At 37.4% G+C, this 19,926-nt stretch overlaps 1 protein-coding gene across 4 annotated transcripts in view; it reads right to left on the bottom strand.

The window, feature by feature from the left end:
* Positions 1–19,926, bottom strand: part of KCNH7 (potassium voltage-gated channel subfamily H member 7) — a 419,704-nt gene that overhangs the window by 103,594 nt on the left and 296,184 nt on the right. For all 4 annotated transcript variants that reach the window (XM_070422855.1, XM_070422856.1, XM_070422858.1 and 1 more), the window contains one exon: positions 16,164–16,378. In XM_070422855.1, the coding sequence (XP_070278956.1) occupies positions 16,164–16,378 (215 nt within the window). The remainder of the gene's footprint in view (positions 1–16,163; positions 16,379–19,926) is intronic.

Genomic DNA, 19,926 nt, shown 5'->3' with positions numbered 1-19,926 from the left:
CTATTTGATTACTTGGTTGTAACTAGTTATATAAACTCACTTCTGGAGATACAGGAATTAAAATGGCTCTGCTCCCAAGTGGGAGTGCCAAGTGGAAAGGGCCCTACACTACACATTCAGAAATGAGTGTTCTAGTTGTAGTGTGCAGCCAATAACTTATGGAACTTTGGGTAATTCACTTCACTAAAAAGTATCTATAAAAATAAAGACTTGATGACCAGAATCAATGAAGTCCAAGCAGTTTTCATAAAGGAAAGCACAAAACAAGTAGCAGAACTAGACCAAAGTTTATTCAGAGTGCCTGACTTAAGTTTTTCAGAACATACCACACACACACACACACACACACACACACCCTTAAGAGAAAGCCAATACATGAAACCACTCAGAATGAAGCTTATCTGACTGAATCTGGGGGTAGTGTGAAAGTCTCAATGCTCCATCCCCTTGAGTCCCATCCTCTTTATTGGCATCTAGTAGTTTAAGGAGCTCAAGTTTCAAAACTATTGGAATAATTGCATTAAGACATTCTTTTATTTAACAAAGTGTTTTTTCTCTGAAATAGCACTAGAGTATTTCTCTCGTATGTTATTTAAAAAAAATCATTGCGGTCAGGATGAACACTAATTTAGCCATACAATATGTGATCATTCTTTTCTTGTCCATTGGATAGGCCAGAGATGATACCTGTGGAAATTAAACGGGAACTAAAATAATCTCTACCTCCATTGTGGGTTTTTTTAGTAACTGAAAAAAAGGAAAGAATGGCTTGAAGGTTCAGGATGGAACAAAACTGCCTCCAAGGCAACATTTCTTCAACTTCACTCTGCACTGATGTTTTCTCCTCTCCACCTTCGTGATTCTAAAGAGAGTTTGGCTTTAAAATGTAGGCAAATTTGAGGGAAAATATGTAAGAAACGTATTCAGAATCTTCATATGACTAATCAGAAGTCAAAACTGAGGGGTTATGGTTATTTATTAAATAAACTAGAGGCCCAGTGCACAAAAATTCATGCACTGGGAGGGTGATCCCTCAGCTGGGCCTGTGCCCTCTGGCAGTCTGGGACCGCTCGGGGGATGTCCACCTGCCGGTTTAGGCCCACTCCTCAGGGGATCAAGCCTAACCTGGCAGTCGGACATCCCTCTGGCAGCCTGGGAGCCCTCGGGGGATGTCCGACTGATGGGGGGAGAGGCTTAAGCCATAGTCAAACATCCTAGTGCTGCCAAGGAGGTGGGAGAGGCTCCTGCCACCACCACTGCACTCACAACCGTCAGCCCGGGTTGTGGCTGAGCTGGGTCCCCCTTATGGGAGTACACTGACCACCAGGGGACAGCTCCTGTGTTGAGCATCTGCCCCCTCATGGTCACTGCACATCATAGCGACCAGTCATTCGTGGTCATTCCACTGTTAGGGTCAATTTGCATATTACCCTTTTATTATATAGGATAATATTAAATGATTCTAAAATGTAAAAATATGATAATAATCTCTCTGTTTTTAATATCCAGGAGGCTAATGCTTTAATCTTTCAAGTAATAGGTTGTCTAGAGTAGGCAGTGATTTTTACTCCTTGGAAAATACTTTATTTTTAGTTAACTTTATACAGAAATCTTATGTTTGCAATTTTCCATTTACTAGAATTATAAGCACCCTTTTCATTAGGACTTATTCATTCATTTCTATGGAAGGAAATATAGGAAAGAGAAAAGAGAAGTCTTTCTTCACTGGAAACACGAAGTGGGCTGGTAGGATCTAACAATGATGGAAAATAAATGAGAGGCAGTAGAGTAGGCAGTTTTGGAAGTGATTCAGGTGCCTGCAGGTAGGAAAATTTAGGGGCCTGAAATCACACTATTTTCTGATTCCAACCCCATGAATAATGGATATAGCTATGGGCATAATTTACAAATGACAGCTTATCACCTTAAACAGGATTGTACAGCTCAACTGACTGCTGCCAGTCAACCAAAAAACAGCTCTAGAATGTATCTCTCTAATACATTCTTTTTTTTCCTTTTGATTTCAATCAATTTCACCCAGTGTTGTCACCATGACCTGAAAATTAAGACTGTGTTCCTAATAATGATTTGGGGATTTGTCAGCTTGATACTTCACTTCCAATATGAGAAAGACCAACAGGCAACAGGAACTAGAGCTGGCTGTAGACCATTTTCCATAATTTTTGCCACATCTGAAAAGGAAAACTGAGAGACCAACAGGAAATAGAGGAGACAAGAGTATAAAACACAGCATGTCTTTGTAACCTGGTTCATCTCACACTGCATACCACCTCATCTGTCCCTACCATTGGTGGTACCTCCTTGTACCACTGATCTCAGGACATTGGGACCAGAGCAGAAAAAGAGTTCTCTGCTCTCAACTCTTTAACTGCTAAAATACAAGAGAAAGGCAGCTTTAACTATGGTATTCTCAGAAGAGAGATTTAGACACTTTTTAATTCTATTCTCCATGACCTTGCATCCCACATTTTTTTCCTTTCTAAGTGATTCTAAAAGAGTAGGCTCCACAATACAAGGTGTGTTTGTGAAAGATATATTTGAAACATAAAAAGAGATATAGATGACATTTAAAAGAGAAAAGAAAGGAAATGCAGATGGTATTTTCTCCTCCTTCTCTGAGCCAGTTCTATATTTGGTACGGTTGGAAAATAAACCCTAGTAGGCTTCATTAAAACAATAAGGAAAAGTAAAGTTCCCATTGAGGGGAAGCAGAATATGTGACTCCAAAATATATCGCTTTGGTATGTGGATTATTTGGAGCTGAAGACCATCAGGCTCTAACAGCCTCAGGAAGGGCTGTTTACCTTCCCCTTAAATGCCTAAAGATTTTTAGATAGTCAGGCGAGAGCTAATACCAAAGATGACTTTTCATCAGAATGGCTTATCTGCACAGCAAGGCAAACATTTGTTTACCATTTACTCCTCATCTTCCTTTGATCTGTCGTTTTTCCCTTTTGAAGTGCAGACACCTACCCCTTGTCCTTGGCTCAGGATGACACGCACGCCTCAACTTCCTGATTATCTTTGGGTCTCATGATTTGGGGCTCCTATGCACAAAATTTGTTTTTCGCCCGTTATTCTGTCTTATGTCATTTTAATTATTAGACCATCTAAAGAACCTAACAGAGAAGAAAGTTAAAGTTTTCAGCTCCTATACTGTTAAGTACCACCCCCTTCTCACCAATCATACTGCATTCTTATCCCAACCTTCTTTTTTAAAAAAGTTTTAAAATTTCTCACACATCCATATTTGAATTGACTATTCAGTACTCACAGTCATCTGTGAAAAAACATTATTACCTAAAGAATATTATCTAGCCCTGACTGGTTTGGCTCAGTGGATAGAGCATCGGCCTGCGGACTGAAGGGTCCTGGGTTCAATTCTGGTCAAGGGCATGTACCTTAGTTGCGGGCACATCCCCAATAGGAGGTGTGCAAGAGGCAGCTGATCGATGTTTCTCTCTCATCGATGTTTCTAATTCTCTATCCCTTTCCCTTCCTCTCTGTAAAAAATCAATAAAATATATTAAAAAAAGAATATTATCTAAATAATATCCCCTCAAATATGAATTGCTCAGGATAAGAATGGGTACAAAATATAAACAAATAATTAAAAACAGTTTTTGTCATAAAAAATGTTTGAGAAATAATGGGTAAAGCTGTTTTGTAGATGTGTTTAATTTAGTACTTCTCAGAACTTTTAAGGTGCTAATTCACCATGTTAATTTCTGGGGAGAGTGGGTATTATTTGACAAAGAAAACTTTTCTTCTAGGAAACACTTATGAGAAGCTGGTACTAGAGCACTCCAGCCTAGCCACTCTCTTCAATGGAGCTTGTTTCTCTGAGGAAGATTGCTTCTTGAATTCAATATGGCAGTAGCTCCCTGATGAAGGCGAGCCTGTTATCCAGTATGATATGCATAGACAAGAATTATTTCTCTTTTAAAAACAAAGATATTATAACTAAAACATCATAAGAAAATATAACTGGACCAATGAAATAATTAAGAAACCTATAGAAAACAATGCAGTGTACAATACCAACTGAAGAAATGTGAAACCTCAGTCTCTATTGGCTTCTCTTTTCAGCTTCTTTAACTGAAGAATAAAAGGATTGGGCAACATCCATGTTTTTCAAATTTGCCCGATGTTAATAATGTGGAAACAGAAGTTGCAAATGCAATGAGGATTGTTAAAAATTTTAAATCCTCAGTCTCTATTGAAATGTATTTTAGTTTCCAGGGGATGGAGGGAGGGAGGAAGGAAGAGAGAAGAGAGGAAAGATGATATCTAAAGTTTCTTTGAAATTTTAAAATTCTATGAAGATTAATTGCTTTTAAATTAACTTTTAAAAAGCAATTGGGTTTTATAGGTTTAATATCTAATTACATATCTTTCATTATAAATAATATCCCATGATTGAATTCAACTTAAGGAATAGTTCAGTCACTTAACATTACAAGATCTTGTGCCACTTGGGTGTGTGAAAATGACATGTGTGCTATGGATTTCCATACCTGATACAAAGATCTTTTACCTAATTTTCAGCCTGTGAATCATGGAAAATTTATTGCTACTGCCCACTTTCATTAGGCGACTCACATTGAACTACATTTGTCCCAACCCCTAGGCCATGAGGGCAAATGAGCAAAGGAACTCTCCCGCCAGTGTGTTCTTCCTGGTCCTGAGTTTGACCTTTACCCAAGGCTCATATTAATGGGGGGCGGGGGATCAAAACTGAATCATCTTGGTAACACATATCTGCAATCTTTTTGTGTGGCCATTGCTATAGCAACCAGACAATTGTAATGTATGCTAAGATAAATTATTTTTATCTATCTCTTCTGACCACTCATATTTTACATCAAGCATCTATTTTCAACTTGTTTCTTTGGCTGACATAACTTTTAAAGGAGGCAATATTTTCCTCCCTTCATTTAAAAATGTGTGATGATTGTACAAAACTAAACAGGTGCTTTATACATACATGCTTCCCCTACAAGCTATGGCTCTTAGTCAGTGGCTATGAGGGATTCACATGGAAATTTCTTTCATCACCTAGAGTATGGATAAGTATTACTTCTAAGCTAATTAAGGTGTTTTAAATTGAATGAAATTTTATTTTAATTTAGAAAATATGTCAGCAAAGTGATGGTCAGTTTTGATATGCATATAGCATTTAGTAAAAATAGTTAGAAAATAACTCCTTTCTTTTTTAAATTACTTTCCTATTCAAAATAATGAACATCCTTATTTTATATTTAATATGTATATAGCATACAACATTCCTAAATTAAGCAATTGCTACTTAAATGTCTATAGTTACTTATATACTAGAGGCCCTGTGCACAAGATTCATGCACTGGGGATGGGGGAGCAAATCCCTCAGCCTGGTCTGGGACCCCTGGGGGGGTGTCCACCAGGGGATCGGGCCTAAGCCAGCAGTCATACATGCCTCTCACAGTCTGGGACTCTTGCAGTCCAGGACCCCTCTCTCCTTACAGCCCACCTACAGCAGAGGTAATAAAGGCTCTTGCCACTGCTGCTGTGCTCTCCAGCTGTGAGCTTGGCTTCTGGCTGAGCAGCGCCCCCCCCCTGTGGGAGCACACTGACCACCAAGGGGCAGCTCCTGAGTTGAACGTCTGTCCCCTGGTGGTCAGTGCGCATCATAGTGACTGGTCATTCTGCCGTTCGGTCGATTTGCATATTAGGCTTTTATTGTATAGGATTCCTTATTGAAAGATTATAGGATATACTTATTTGCCCAGAGAAAAAGAATCTTGAAGGTCAAAGATTCATATTCAATCAAAGGCCCTTGAAGGCAAAAACCTTGACTTAAACATTTTTGTATCACCATCGTACATAACACTGGGGTTCTACATACAGTAACTTTACAGGGTGATCTGATCATAAATCCCTAACTGGACAGACATGGTGGGTAGTCATGCCCCTGGCATATAACTTCTTTAGTATGCTCTGTTTGTTGTTCCTGTGCATCTAGGTTAGCACACCTTTGCAATGCCCCTTTCCGACTCACCAAGAGAACACATATTCTTAACTATCCTGTAATTCCATCCTCAAGTTGCTTCCTCTCCCCTCCATGTAATTTTCCTTATAGTCCCTCCTTAATTTAAAACGTATAAAAGAAACTGCAAAACTGTTATTCTCTGGAGCATTTGAGATCTTGCTTCCTGGCATATGTCGTGTCAGTTTGGCTCAACTAAACTTATAATAATTCTCTACAGGTTTGGATGTTTCTTACATTGACAACACTTTGACTATTTAGTAAGTATTCATGTGACAAACTCAGGGGAGGCCTGCATGACGGGCCTTACAAACTGAAATACCTCAGTAACCACATAGGATGGTCTGAAATTAAAACTTCCTAACTAAAAGAGATTGATAGTGGGTAGTCATGTCCTAGGCTAGTATCTTTCCTGACAAAGGTCAATCTTTACCTTAATTAAGCCTGTCTATTGTGCTTTTTGCATCTAAGATAACATACCTTTAGAATGTTAGGTAATTTCCTTTTCCTTTTCCAGGACCTATTAGGGCACAATCTCCTACCAGAGCAATTATTTTAATTGTTATCCTAGTAATTGTTCATTGTTAACTATCCTGTATCTACCTATGTAAAAGAAGTATGTGTCTATTCCTTTTACTTTTTATCCAATCCCAGAGATTTCCACTTTGCTGCCTCCCACCTCCCTAATCTATCACCAATGGATTTCAGGTAACTTCTTACACTCCCCACCCTCCCTCCTTTGCTTCTGATGTATAAAATAAGGTGCAGAACTGCCATTCTCTGGAAAATTTTCTCAATCTCTTGAGATTTTGGTTCCCAGCAATTGTGGTCAGTTTGGCTCAAATAAACTCACAAAATTCTCTACAGGTTTAAATGTTTCTTACCTGGACACTCACACATATTGAATTGGTAATTATCTCATTGAATGTGCTTCATTTGTACTTGCATCACCCATTTATATTGTTTTCCATTTCACTTTGTATGAATGGACACAGACCAAATTCAGAATATGGGGAAAACTTTGGATAGGGATTTCTGTTTCGCTAAACCAATTTTATGGTATTCTGTAAATAGCAGTAAGACAATGAATATAAAACTGATGCCATATTAAATTCAAAGTGTTCAGAGGCAATTTTGAACTTGTTTTGCATTTCAAACTTAATTTGAAATTTTGTAATTATTGCTATTTTTGGAAGTTCAAAATGATCTTATAGTTTATTGAAGTTTACTTGATATCTAATTTAGGCAACAAATGAAGTTTATTTAAATCATACTAGATAAGTATTGTGAATTTTGTGTTTTTTTTTGTAATTTTAACACTGAGAATTGATGAGATTTTATAAAAATTAACCATTGAAAAATAGAGACTTTTTAATTAAGTGTAATTTTAAATTCATGACTCATAATGTGATTCATTTTAAGAAATCTATATTTGGTCTAAATATCTAGTTTCCAAAACAGAATCAGGACACTTAAATCTTTGAAATTTCCTGAGTGGTGAGAGAGAGCAAGATGTCTTTTGTTATGTTAATGCGGCAACTTCTACAAAACCTCTAAATCATAAAAGGATTTGGGCTGGTCACCAGAGGGACCAACTAAGATATTAGAGGGTTGCAATTTTCTTTTTTTATATATATATTTTATTGATTTTTTACAGAGAGGAAGAGAGAGAGACAGAGAGTTAGAAACATCGATCAGCTGCCTCCTGCACATCTCCTACCGGGGATGTGCCCGCAACCCAGGTACATGCCCTTGACCGGAATCGAACCTGGGACCCTTCAGTCCACAGACCGATGCTCTATCCACTGAGCCAAACCGGTTTCGGCAGAGGGTTGCAATTTTCAGTTCCACCCTTCTACCTCCAGCGTGGGGATAGGGTTTGGAGGTTAAAGCCATCAAAATGGACAATGAGTTACTCAATCATGCTACATAAGGAAGCCTCCATAAGAAAAAAAAAAAAAAAAAGGACTGCATTGGTAGAGCTTCCAGAACACTTCCACTTGCTATCATTCTAGGCCTGAACATGGAGACAGAAGCTCCTGTTCAGGACCTCCTGCTAGGTATCTCTTCATCTGGCTATTGATTCCTATCCTTTGTAATAAATTGGCAATCTAGTTAGTAAACAGGCTTCCTGACTTCTGCGAGTTGTTCTAGCAAATTAATTGAATCCAAGGATGGGGTTATGGCAACCTCCAACTTATAGCCAGTGGGTCAGAAGCACAGGTGACCACCTGGACTTGCAATGGGTGTCTGAAGTGGGGGGAAGTCTTGTGGGACTGAACCCTTAACCTGTGGCATCTGGTGCTATAACCAGGTAGAAAGTGTCAGAATTGAGTTGTAGGACATCCAGTTGGTATCAGAATCTGAATTGGAGTCAGAGTTACAATGATATTATTGTTGAAAAGTATTGCTCTATATAAAACCACTTTTAATTTGTAGTTGTATCTGAAGACATTTGTTTTTTTAATGTGTTTTTAAATTGATTTTTGAGAGAAAGGAATGGAGAGGAAAAGAGAGAGAACCATCTACGTGAGAGAGAGAAATGAATTGGTTGCCTCCCTCATACACCCTGACTGGGGCCAGAGATCAAACTTGCAGCCCACGTATGTGCCCTTCACTGGGAATCAAACCCTCGACCCTTTGGTGCACAGGCAGATACTCTCACCACTGAGCAACAGTAGCCAGAACGGGAAGATATTTTTATTAGTATCATTGAAGACAGTTCATGATGAAGTTTATCCAGTTTGAAACTACAGAAACCATTAAGAAATGTTGTACTATTATGCCTGAGATAGTGAGGCAGGTCAGTAATCCCTGGCAAGTGGAATGAAGAAACTGAGACAAATGGTTGAACAAATGGCTGAATGGCTAAGAAATTAATTTACATGAGAGCCATTGAATTACATGAGCATATTACAATGGACAAAGATCAGTGGGAAGTAAGAAACCACAATCTTTAAACTCATCTTTATGTCAGCAGTCTGTGTAATTTTGCCTTTCTTGCAACTGTCACATTTCACCAACAAAAAACAAAAGTTCTTCATCCTAATCTAAAATCAGCAGAAGGAAAATGGGAGATAGCCTTAAATAAGAGATAATGCTGAAATGAATCTCCCCTTTTAAGGATGGCTTTATTTAGCTTTTTGGCGAGTTTGAGAAGATTCTCTTCCTATTTATCTGTAGACTTACTTTTCTAATTAGTTCCTACTAAACTTTCAGATTATGACATTTTACCATGCTGTCAAATGTTACAGGTATACCCAAATGACATGCTAATTTCTGAATATATTTAATGGAAAAATAGGGAAACAACTGAATCACGGAGAGGGTGTCCTTAGAGATTAAGAACTTCATGTTTGGAGTGAGATGACTTATTTGAAGGCTACTCTACCATTAACTAGGTAACCCGAATAAGCTGCTTTCTCTCTCTAAGCAAGATTCCCCTTCTACAAAATGGAGATGATAATAATAGTACCAACTCATAGGACTGTTATGTGGATTAAAATTGATAATCTATCAAACCACTTAGCATAGAGCCTGGCACATAGTAAATGCTCGATCAATGTCAGCTATTATTAGATCTATCATAATTCTATTTTTATGAGAATAATATTCTTAAATGATTCCAAAATAATGGAAATCTATTTTGGCTTTAAAGTTCTTTATAGATTTTAAGATTTTATGACTTTATACATTCTTTCTTATGACCTAAGTCTCTTTGTGATTACTCCCAAAACTAATTTTCTTGAGTACTCTCCCTCATGATGCTATAGGAAAACTATACTTGTGGTAAATCTCATTCCCATCATCTCTTCTATAGATTAAAATCTCCTGTTCATTTAGATTCCTTCATATGTATTATTTTCTAATGATCCTGATATGGGTTTCTTTTAAATTTACCAGGCATTTCTCTTAAGTAATAAAGTAATAAATGATAGAACTATTTGGTCATAATTTGACTAGAAGAGAGCCTTAAAAAAACACCTCAAACTAATTTAGTTTTATAATATGATTTGTAGCATTTTTTATATTAGCGCTTACAAGTATTTTGTTGTATGGTGTTTCTCTAAGTCCGCTATAACCCCTTGATTATTGGTACTAGGTTTTATACTTCTGTGTCTCTAGTACCTCTTCAGCACATATAATGTATATTCAATGTGTGTGTGTGTGGGTGTGTGTGTGTGTGTGAAAGAGAGAGAGAGAGTTAGAGAGAGAGAGGGAGAGAGATGCGGTTAGTCTGAATTCCTATGTTCATCTCCACAATGGGGCATTGCTATTTGTTCTTCTTTTTAGTGTATCTCCTCCCCCAGTGAATTTTTCTGGTGTGGTTGTCAGTCAAGGCACCATGAGGATGAGCACAGGACTGAAGTTGGCCAATCAGGGGCTGCATTCTCAGGAATGATATGGACACTAGAGGAGAGACGGCTCTCTTAACAGATCACCAGCTATGAGTATTAAGTGAGACAGGAGAGTCTGAGCGCCTTGCTTCCACCAGAGGGCTAGTGAAGTAAACACAGAAGAAAGCATGGTTGATGGGGACCATGGGTGGGAGGGTAGGGGGGAGAGTGTCATCAGCTGTTTAAATGAAGAATACAGCCATGCCCCAAAGCAGATATGCCCCTGCATTTAGATTATATGGGCCATTAAACTGTAGCTCCTCCATTTATTTTTTGCTTAAGGTGGCTTCAGTTGGGCTCTATTACTGGCATTGTGTTATAGCATTGACTAATAGAGTGTCATGTGACTGGCCAATAAAGTCTTGGAATCCAGAGCCATCATCTTTCTAAAAAAAACCCTCTCTCTAAAAAAATGTTTTTTATTGATTTCAGAGAGGAAGAGAGAGATGATGAGTGAGAATCATTGATCAGCTGCCTCCTGCACGCCCCACACCAGGGATTGTGCTTGCAACTCAGGCATGTGTCCCTGACCAGAATTGAACCATGACCTCCTGGTTCATAGGTTGACGCCCAACCACTGAGCCATGCCAGCCGGGCATATACCCTCTTGATACATATCTAAGGAGATTGACCTAATACTAAATTTGTAAAAGCTGAACATGACAAAGAAATGATACTTTTTATTTATCATAAAAATTAGCATAACATTTGAACTGGAACTAGAACTAGCCTCAGAAATAATGAAATAATACAAGAGGCAAAGTTTGGTTTACTTTATTTAAAAGGAGGCAGATATAACCAAGAATTTGATTGTCAATTATGAACCACAACTGCATAGTAAAAGCAAAACTTTGTTTTCTATTCAACTTTTCTTTCAATTCATTGTTTTCTCTTCATCACTCCAAAGAAGTTGTAGAAACTTGCCAACTGAGGCCTTGCCTCCCTGCAGTAGACCTTACTACACATCAGTCTGTACCAGCTGGATTACAGTAACGATTGAAAAAATCCACACCTTTTGAGAGCTATTTTCTATTTTTTCTAATGAACAGAGAAAGTCAGCTGGACTATGGCAGAAAGAGCTGATGCAATCCATAAGTTTGTCCAGTAAGAGCAGCCAATGAAATGGGTCTCTAAAACAACACAAAGAATCAAAAATGTTGTCTAAGGGGAGAATTTAGAAAAGAGATACTTGCTTTAGGGATTTTTGACCTACAGATTTATTCTTACTTAATTCTCTCCAGTACCTTGAGTGGTCCATTTCTGAATCTTTTAAGATTCTTCTTAATGTTGTGTATTATGCTATGTACTAGTGATACTTCATGCTTCACTCATTCATTGGTATCCACAGTTTCCCAAGGGTGCCCCACTCCATATTCTAATTCCTAACCTTGAAAACTTCTCAAGTTTCAAAACTCATCTAAGAGTTTATATTCCCCCAGAACTACCCCAAACTCCTAACATAGGTAATGTTTCCTCTTCTCTCCTCGCAACTTCTGCACTCTGAGCATACCTGTAGTGTAATACTTCATGCTGCATTGTAATGCCTATTTACTGTTCTCATACATCTCCCTCACTTCTCAAAGACAGAAAATTTGCCTTTTAACATGAATTCTCAGAATCTAGTACTATGAACATTAGTTGTCAATACATGCTTGTTAAGTGGATAAGTAAATAGATCAGGGGTCCTCAAACTTTTTAAACAGGGGGCCAGTTCACTGTCCCTCAGACCGTTGGAGGGCCGGACTATAGTTTAAAAAAAAACTATGAACAAATTCCTATGCACACTGCACATATCTTATTTTGAAGTAAAAAAACAAAACAGGAACAAATATAATATTTGTATTTGCATGTGGCCTGCGGGCCATAGTTTGAGGACCCCTGAAATAGATGAATGCATGCATGTATGGATGAATGAATGAGTGACAACCTGATCTCTACTCTGAAGAAGCCCACTCTAGCTAAGGAGGTAAACAACTAATTGGCTAATTAGCAATTAGCCAATGTATACTAGAGATGGGACACAAAGGGGTAGAATGCATCACATAAACAGAGATCAATGTTCCTTTCATTTGTGCCTTTTTAAAAAAAAATGTTTGCACTATTGTTTGTGCTCAGTGGAGCATTAAAAACTCACTGTTGGCCCCAGCTGGTTTGGCTCAGTGAATAGAGTGTCGGCCTGCAGACTGAAGGGTCCTGGGTTCTATTCCAGTCAAGGGCATATACCTTGGTTGTGGGATCCATCCCCAGTAGGGGGTGTGCAGGAGGCAGTTGATCAATTATTCTCTTTTATCATTGATGTTTCTCTCTCTCCCTCTCCCTTCCTCTCTGAAATAAATAAAAATATATTCAAAAAACAAAAACAAAAACAAAACTCACTGTTGGATGATCTGTGAACCAAACCCTGAAGACTTTTGAAGAAATAATTAACATAAATGCATTAAGGGAATAAAACAAATAAGAACATTAGATAAAGAAAATACTGCTAGCTGCCCATAGCAAATATATTGTGAATATATAGATAAGGAGAATTTCCACACAGGTCTAACAAAGGGAATAATAAAGTCTTGGGTTATTACAAGTTATTTTTAGTGACTAGGAGATAATGGTGTTATATGTTGTGAATATGGGAATCCCAGAGAGAGCCATGATCAGGAACCTTCACAAACACTAAATGAGAAAACAGTGATAGGATTACCCAGCTTCCAGTGCTTAAACGACATTTCAGAGGCTATGTCTGCGGGAGGAATTTCTCAATCGTTGATGTCTATCTTGTTTGGTAAGACTGTGGACAATTGGAAGCTTTGTTACTAAGAGCTAAAGGGGGCACTAAGAAAAAGATAGAGTGTTCCTACTGATCATTTTTTCTAGTTTCTTGTCTCATTCTTTTTCCAGTCCCTCATTATTTCTGGCCAGAACATAGCCAGGCACTTAAGTGTTCTATCTGTCTCCAGAATCACCTTCCTATCACTGTATCTTTCACAGTGTTAAAAAAAAAGAGGATTCTTTATAAAACAAAATCCAATTCCAATCTTCCAATGCCTTAAAAGGTTTTTTGCCTGCATCATACTTATCCAAGTGGGATACTTTGGAGGTTGTGGAGAGGGGCCCTCCACGATTTGGGTGAAGTAAGAGAAGTTGTAGGAAAACTGTGGGGTCTTTTTGTGGGCCTCTGATTCCTTCAGTGGTAAGTCATTTAAAACATGTTTTTAAAATGTTAAAACAAATACTGTAGTGTTATAAAACTAAGTAAAAAGTCACATGGATTTAACGAGAAAGTATGAGACCTTAAAAGAATGCTTTTGAAGAAAGCTATTGTATTTTACCCAGACCCCCAAGGTGGTAAAGAACCATTTAGAGGGGAAAGTTTCAGCAGCTCCCTGACCTGTGACAAGACCCTTCCCAGACTAGTCTCTCCCTGGTCCAGGAAACCACTTGTTCTCATAAGACACATGGACTTTTGTGCCTCTAGAACTTTGTTCTTGCTGTTTTCATAACTGTGATTATCACTCCTTCCTTTATTCACTTGGCCAACATCCCTTTCCTAACTTCCTTCCTTCCTTTCTTCCTTCCTTCCTTCCTTCCTTCCTTCCTTCCTTCCTTCCTTCCTTTCTTCTTTCCTTAAATATTTCATGAACCTCTTTACACTAGGTGTCCTGCTAGGCCCTGGGAATGTAGGGATAAAAGAATCCTGCAGAAATGGTGAGGTGGGCAGGGGTTATTAGAAAACAGAATAATGTCTGAAATTAAGTGTTATGTACTTAGCACTGTGGTGAACATTTTCTACACATTATTCTATTTAAGTCATATCAATACTGAGAAATAAGTTTTGCCAACACTTGCCTCAATGTCACACAATAAATGATACTTGTCTCCATGGTACACAATGAATGACTTAGCCAGAATTAAAACACAAGTGTATGTGACTCCCAAGTTATACTCTTAGATGTGAATTACTTCCAAGTTTGATAAGTAACTTCCTAGATCTAGTTTAAATGTCTCATCATATCTCTGTTTTCTCCTCTAGAAATTCTCCTATTAAAGTATAATTACTTTCCCCCTAACCTGCATTCTTTATTAACATGATTTCTTTATGGCTATTTGTATAAATGTTTTCTCTCTCATCAGGCCTGGAAAGACCCCAGAGCAGGTAACTGGCACCTCTGAGCCACACTGGCTTCCCCCTCTTCTGGCACCGTGGACCTGGGGAGTTGGCAGGATTGGGTGGGCCCTGTGGTAAACCAAGAGCATGAAAGTTTTGCCAAGGTCACACTTGGCTGCTCACAGACCTCAAAGTGTGCTTTGTTTGGCCTAAAAGTGTTTTGCATTAGTTTGCTAACTTTTATAAATTAAGAAGAGTTCAATCATAAATTCTGGGCTTCCAGCTTCTTTTTAAAAATTGGAGGATTTGAAACCATCAGTCAAACACTCCATGACTACATCATTAGAGGTCCCTGCACTATACAATTCCCTATGGTCTCCTCTCCTGCTCTGCTGCCCTCACCACTCCTCAGGTCTGCTACTGCCAGCACCCTGACCCTAATATTTGCCACCAGTCTCCTGTGCAGTTTCTAAAATGTCTTAATTTCTATATAGCCATATGATGGTTACTGTCTACAAATAATGGAATTTTTAAGGTAAAATTTGAAGCATCATAGATGTGCCTAATACAGTAGACTTTTCCTTTACCATTGTTCAGCTCATTTTACTAAGTTAAGAAGAATAAAATGCCAAGGGTAGAGAGCCTCATTATTACATAAATATCAAAGTATGTATCAGAGTATGGCATGTACCATTTTCCATCTCCAATAGGGACTGCTCAGGTTTATTTTCAATAGCTATGCAGTCATTACATAGCTATCAGCTCACACAATAAGGTTATTTACAAATTACTAGAGTGTTGCTTGCAGTGATTATAATTACAGAACAACTTTATTAATTCAAAATCTTCAATGCTTGGTAAAGAGATTTGGGTCAAGTTTATCTTTATATTGTGACAGTTTATGAAAAAATTTGCTAAGCAAATATACTAAGTACTTTTTTTTTATAAGAAAAAAAAATGTTTACTTGACACAAGTTTTAGAGTCATGAATTCCCAACAATTTAAGAGCATTGTAAGCAAAAGCTAGGTACTACTTAGGCTGGTCTTTTAATATAAGTACAAGTAATTTTTCCCTAGTCTTAAAACATATCTCCTGCTAGACGATACTTTTTTTATCCTAGTTCAACATGCAATATTTACTTGAAAACAATAAAATATTGTTACTGGGAAACACATTGGTTTACTCTGACTTTCCATCATCTCAGTCAGCTCTTTTCCCCAAGTCAACTGACTTATCTGACTCTACTTAGGAGAGTAAGTGCAAAAAAGAAGGCCACAGTTAAGAGTAAATACATATTAGTCACCTAAAGCTTCAATAGACACACCCATTATAATAAAATACCATGCTTTAATAATGCAAGAGTTGGCAGCAAAACAATAAATGTCCAAACATGATGAATAGCAGGTTAACCACCTCTGCAGTATAAAGGGAACAATGATGCCAAGTTAGCCTAGTTTTGCTCAGTCTTGTAATAAACAAAATCACAATTTACAAATAGATTAGAGTTCAAATAAATGGCTTACCTCTCTTGATAGTCATTCATGAAAAAAAATAATGTATTTTATGGTGCAGAAAAGAACCTTTAAAAGAGTTGAAATTGATAGTAAAATCATGTCCTACCTGGGTAACTTTCTCTGTCACATTGTGTGTTCGATCTTTAACCTTGGGTGCAATAATAGTTTTATCTGAAGAAGGAGGGGATGTATTCTTTTTTTCAGTTTTGACATCTGAAAAATTCAGAGTGAGCTGTGGAATCTTGTTAATGGTGCTGTATTTGTTGAGGTTTGAATCCGATGTGGATCCCAGGAGGCTTGACTTGATATGATTAAAAGGCCCTAAAAAAATTGGAAAGTATTTGTGAAAGCAATATCAGAAGAAATAGAAGAAGAAAAACTAGTCCTGAGAGACCTGCTGGTGACCCAGGATTAATGCGACCCCCGATTCAGGTGTGACTAAATTTAGCTAGGTGATACCCAAACATAGGGTTTAGGGTCACTGTCTGCCACATGGAGTAGCACATGAGTATCCGAAGATAAGATGGGGTCTAGGTGTGCACCCAGAGAGAGATGGAGGCTTTAGCTATTATTCAGCTTCGTTCATTAAAGGCTGAAATAAAAGAAAAAGAGAGGAAAAAACAAAACAAAAAAACTCCACTCTCTATCATTGGCCAAATTCTACCTTCAAAGTTTCTCAAGAATTTCCTTTTATAATCCAGGGATTACTCAAGGAAGGATTTGCCTCTGGTTAAAATCATGTTGGCCATGAAATTTCAGAATGGGCAGTCTACCTTGCTCCAATTCATATTATTCTCCTCTCTGTGCTACGTTTTTTGCAGAGCTTCCAGAACAGTTAAGCCCAGATGGAGGAATTTCAGATAAGACTAAGAAGGGGCAAATGTCTTTCCTTTTCCTTTTCTTTCTCTCTTTCTTTTGTTATTATTTTTATTCTTGTAAACTCTAGGATCCTGTGTGGGATTTTAAAATATTTTCCTTTTGTTTAGAATTGACTAACCACTTACTGAGAGAAAAAAAAAAAAAGAGAAAGGAAATAAAATCCAAACCAGAAGAATGCTTTGGCAAACAATTTACAATTGTAGTGCCCGTAACTAGGCAATAGAATATACCTGAAGTTGGTAGTACCTTATTATTTCTCTCTCTCTCTCTCTTTTTTTTTTAAACCATGCTACACATTTGATCCCAAGAACTTATTCATCTTACTGTATAGCTGGAAATTAATACCCTTTGACCAACTCTCATGATATCTCAAATTCCTTTCCCACAAAGATTATTTGGCAAGGTGCCAGGACTCCTGACCCATTGTTAAGGATAAGTACCCTGGCCAGCAACATCTTCTTTTGAGATGAACCTATTGTCCTTTGCTTATGAAGATTCAAAAAATGCTCCAGGGGTTCTTGTACAATGGGTAATGCTATGTAGCATCAGGAAGAATTGTAGAAAAATCCAGAGCCCACGAGTATTATACAGACATTAACTTTTTGCTTCAGAGAGTGCTTAAAACATAATAATTGCATGAATGAACTTGCTAGTTAACAGATTTTGCCTTATTTTTTTTTCCCTGTTCAGAACAAAACTAACACAGTTTAGGGATCAAAATGTACTTAATGCACCAAGTGAGGTATAATCAGTTGAAACTTTTATGGTTTGTGTGTTTTGGACCACAACAACCAATCAACTCAGATACAATATAATGCTAAAAAAATACTCATCACTCAGTTTCATTTAAAGAAAAATCACATTATGTTTGTTTATAAGAGTTATATTTGATTATTATAAACATTTGAAGTTATTTAAAGAGCATTTTTATCAGGGTTGCAAACACTTTGTTTCTTGGGGTGCATTTCTGTTCGTTTCCTGAGTTTTCTTTCTGTGATGATGACCAAGTCCACCTAGGTGAAAAATGTCATTGAGTTCTCTGCATATTTATTGCCCAGCATGTTCTCATTTGAATATAGAGTTTTACTTTCTTTTTTATTTATATGTAAAGGAGAGAAGTAAGAGCCAAAAGTGGAACCAAATTGTTCTAGCCTTCAGGGAGGACTGGGACAGAACCCTCAGTCTGGTGGAACTCTCCACTACATACACTCATTTATTTTATTATTTTTTAAACTATATTTTTATTTATTTCATAGAGGAAGGAAGAGAGAGAGATAAAAAAAATCAATGATGAGAGAGAATCATCCATCAGCTGCCTCTTGCATGATTTCTACTGGGGATTGAGCCGGCAACCCAGGCATGTGCCTTGACTGGGAACTGAACCCGTGACCTCCTGGTTCATAGGTCAATGCTCAACCACTGTACCACACTGGCTGGGCCATACACTCATTGAGACCTAGCCTTAATGGTGTTTCCTCTTTTTTTTTTTTGGTATTATTCTATGCCTACATTCCAAGTCTATATCTTAATAGTTACAGTTTGTAAAACGTTCTAAGAACTCAGATATCTTGGGTATTGTCCATTGCTCAGCTCTAATGGCATATTTTCACTCCTTAGGTAACTTTACTATACATAGGGATACTGACAAGAGATTGCAGAAGGTTGAAGTATGAAGTTAAAAATTGTGTTTAAAATCCTTTAGCCCCATTTTCAATTCCCTTTCTCTATCATCCTTCTATATGTTGAATTTCTGCAGCAGGTTATCTACAAAGTTGTTTACAAAACTGGATAAAAACATGGATCATCTATGATGTTATAGCAGAAAGACTGTTAAATATACTTTGATTGTCCTGTGACCCATTCCACTGGAAAAACTCCACTGAATTGGTTACACAGATAAACAAGTGGTCTCTACTATGAGAGTAATTCACCCTAAGGGCAGCAGTTTTCAATGGGGTACCATGAGAGGCACAATGGTGTGCCACAAGAATTTTTAAAACAAGCAACACTTGATTATTTAGTCAGGGGCATTGACCTCTTTTCCCTTAGATTGTCAAATAAAAAAATGACAACAGCCAACACAATAATAGTCATACAGTGTGAATGAATCAAAATCATACCTATTTTTTGTCACATCAGCAAGAAATATATTTTTTTGGTGTGTCACAGTGTTTTAGTAATTGGGTTGTGTGCCATGAGATGAAAAAGCTTGAAAATCGCTGCTCAAAGGGCATTTGTGAGGCATTTTTATTTGTCACAATGATGTTAGGTGTCTATTCTGTCACCTTGAAAAATTGTCCCATAGGGTGAAAAGCCTGTTTATAACGATCTGAACCTTGAACCTGTTTCACATATAGAGTACAATGTACTTTTAAGATGCTTTTCACATATATGGAATTTTCTAGAGCTGTAACTACCATGTAAAGGTAAGGTTTTTATATTGTTTTATGCAGAACTTTACCAGAAGCTATTCACCATTTTGGAAAATCATATCGCTTAGAGCTACACTATTTATGGCTTTTTGAGTTGCCAAAACAAATTTCATACTTCAAGTTAGAGTCTATGTGTGTAGTTGTCACATGTAAATCTATGTAAGCAAAGATATTTGAATCTTGTTTTAACAGTGTTGGAGCCAGATACTATATAATTTCCAGAGATTATAAGAGTCACACTAAAAATCATTAATAAAATTTTACTTTAAAATATTTCATACTTTTGTTCTCTATATATGTAAAATTATGTGATACAATGAAATTAAACCAATGTGGTAAAAACTAAACATTTGAAATGATTTGTCCTAGGATTGCCTTTTGTTTTCTAATTTCTTCTTAGTAACTCCCTAGAGATCTGCCATAATTTCTCCAGAATGTCTTGATTTCCATTTCTTCTTCCAATCCATCTTCTAGTTCCCATTGCTTCTGAAGGCATGTGGTCTGTAAGGCCTTTTTTAAGTGTTGAAGGATGAATATATGCCCTGACATTTAGTGAGA

This window comes from Myotis yumanensis, unplaced genomic scaffold (genome assembly GCF_028538775.1).
Source record: "Myotis yumanensis isolate MYYU_CA2020_CCGP unplaced genomic scaffold, mMyoYum1.0.hap1 SCAF_8, whole genome shotgun sequence".
Classification (NCBI taxonomy): domain Eukaryota; kingdom Metazoa; phylum Chordata; class Mammalia; order Chiroptera; family Vespertilionidae; genus Myotis; species Myotis yumanensis.
The sequence above is the reverse complement of the archived record's forward strand: the minus strand, read 5'-3'. Positions and strand labels throughout refer to the sequence as shown.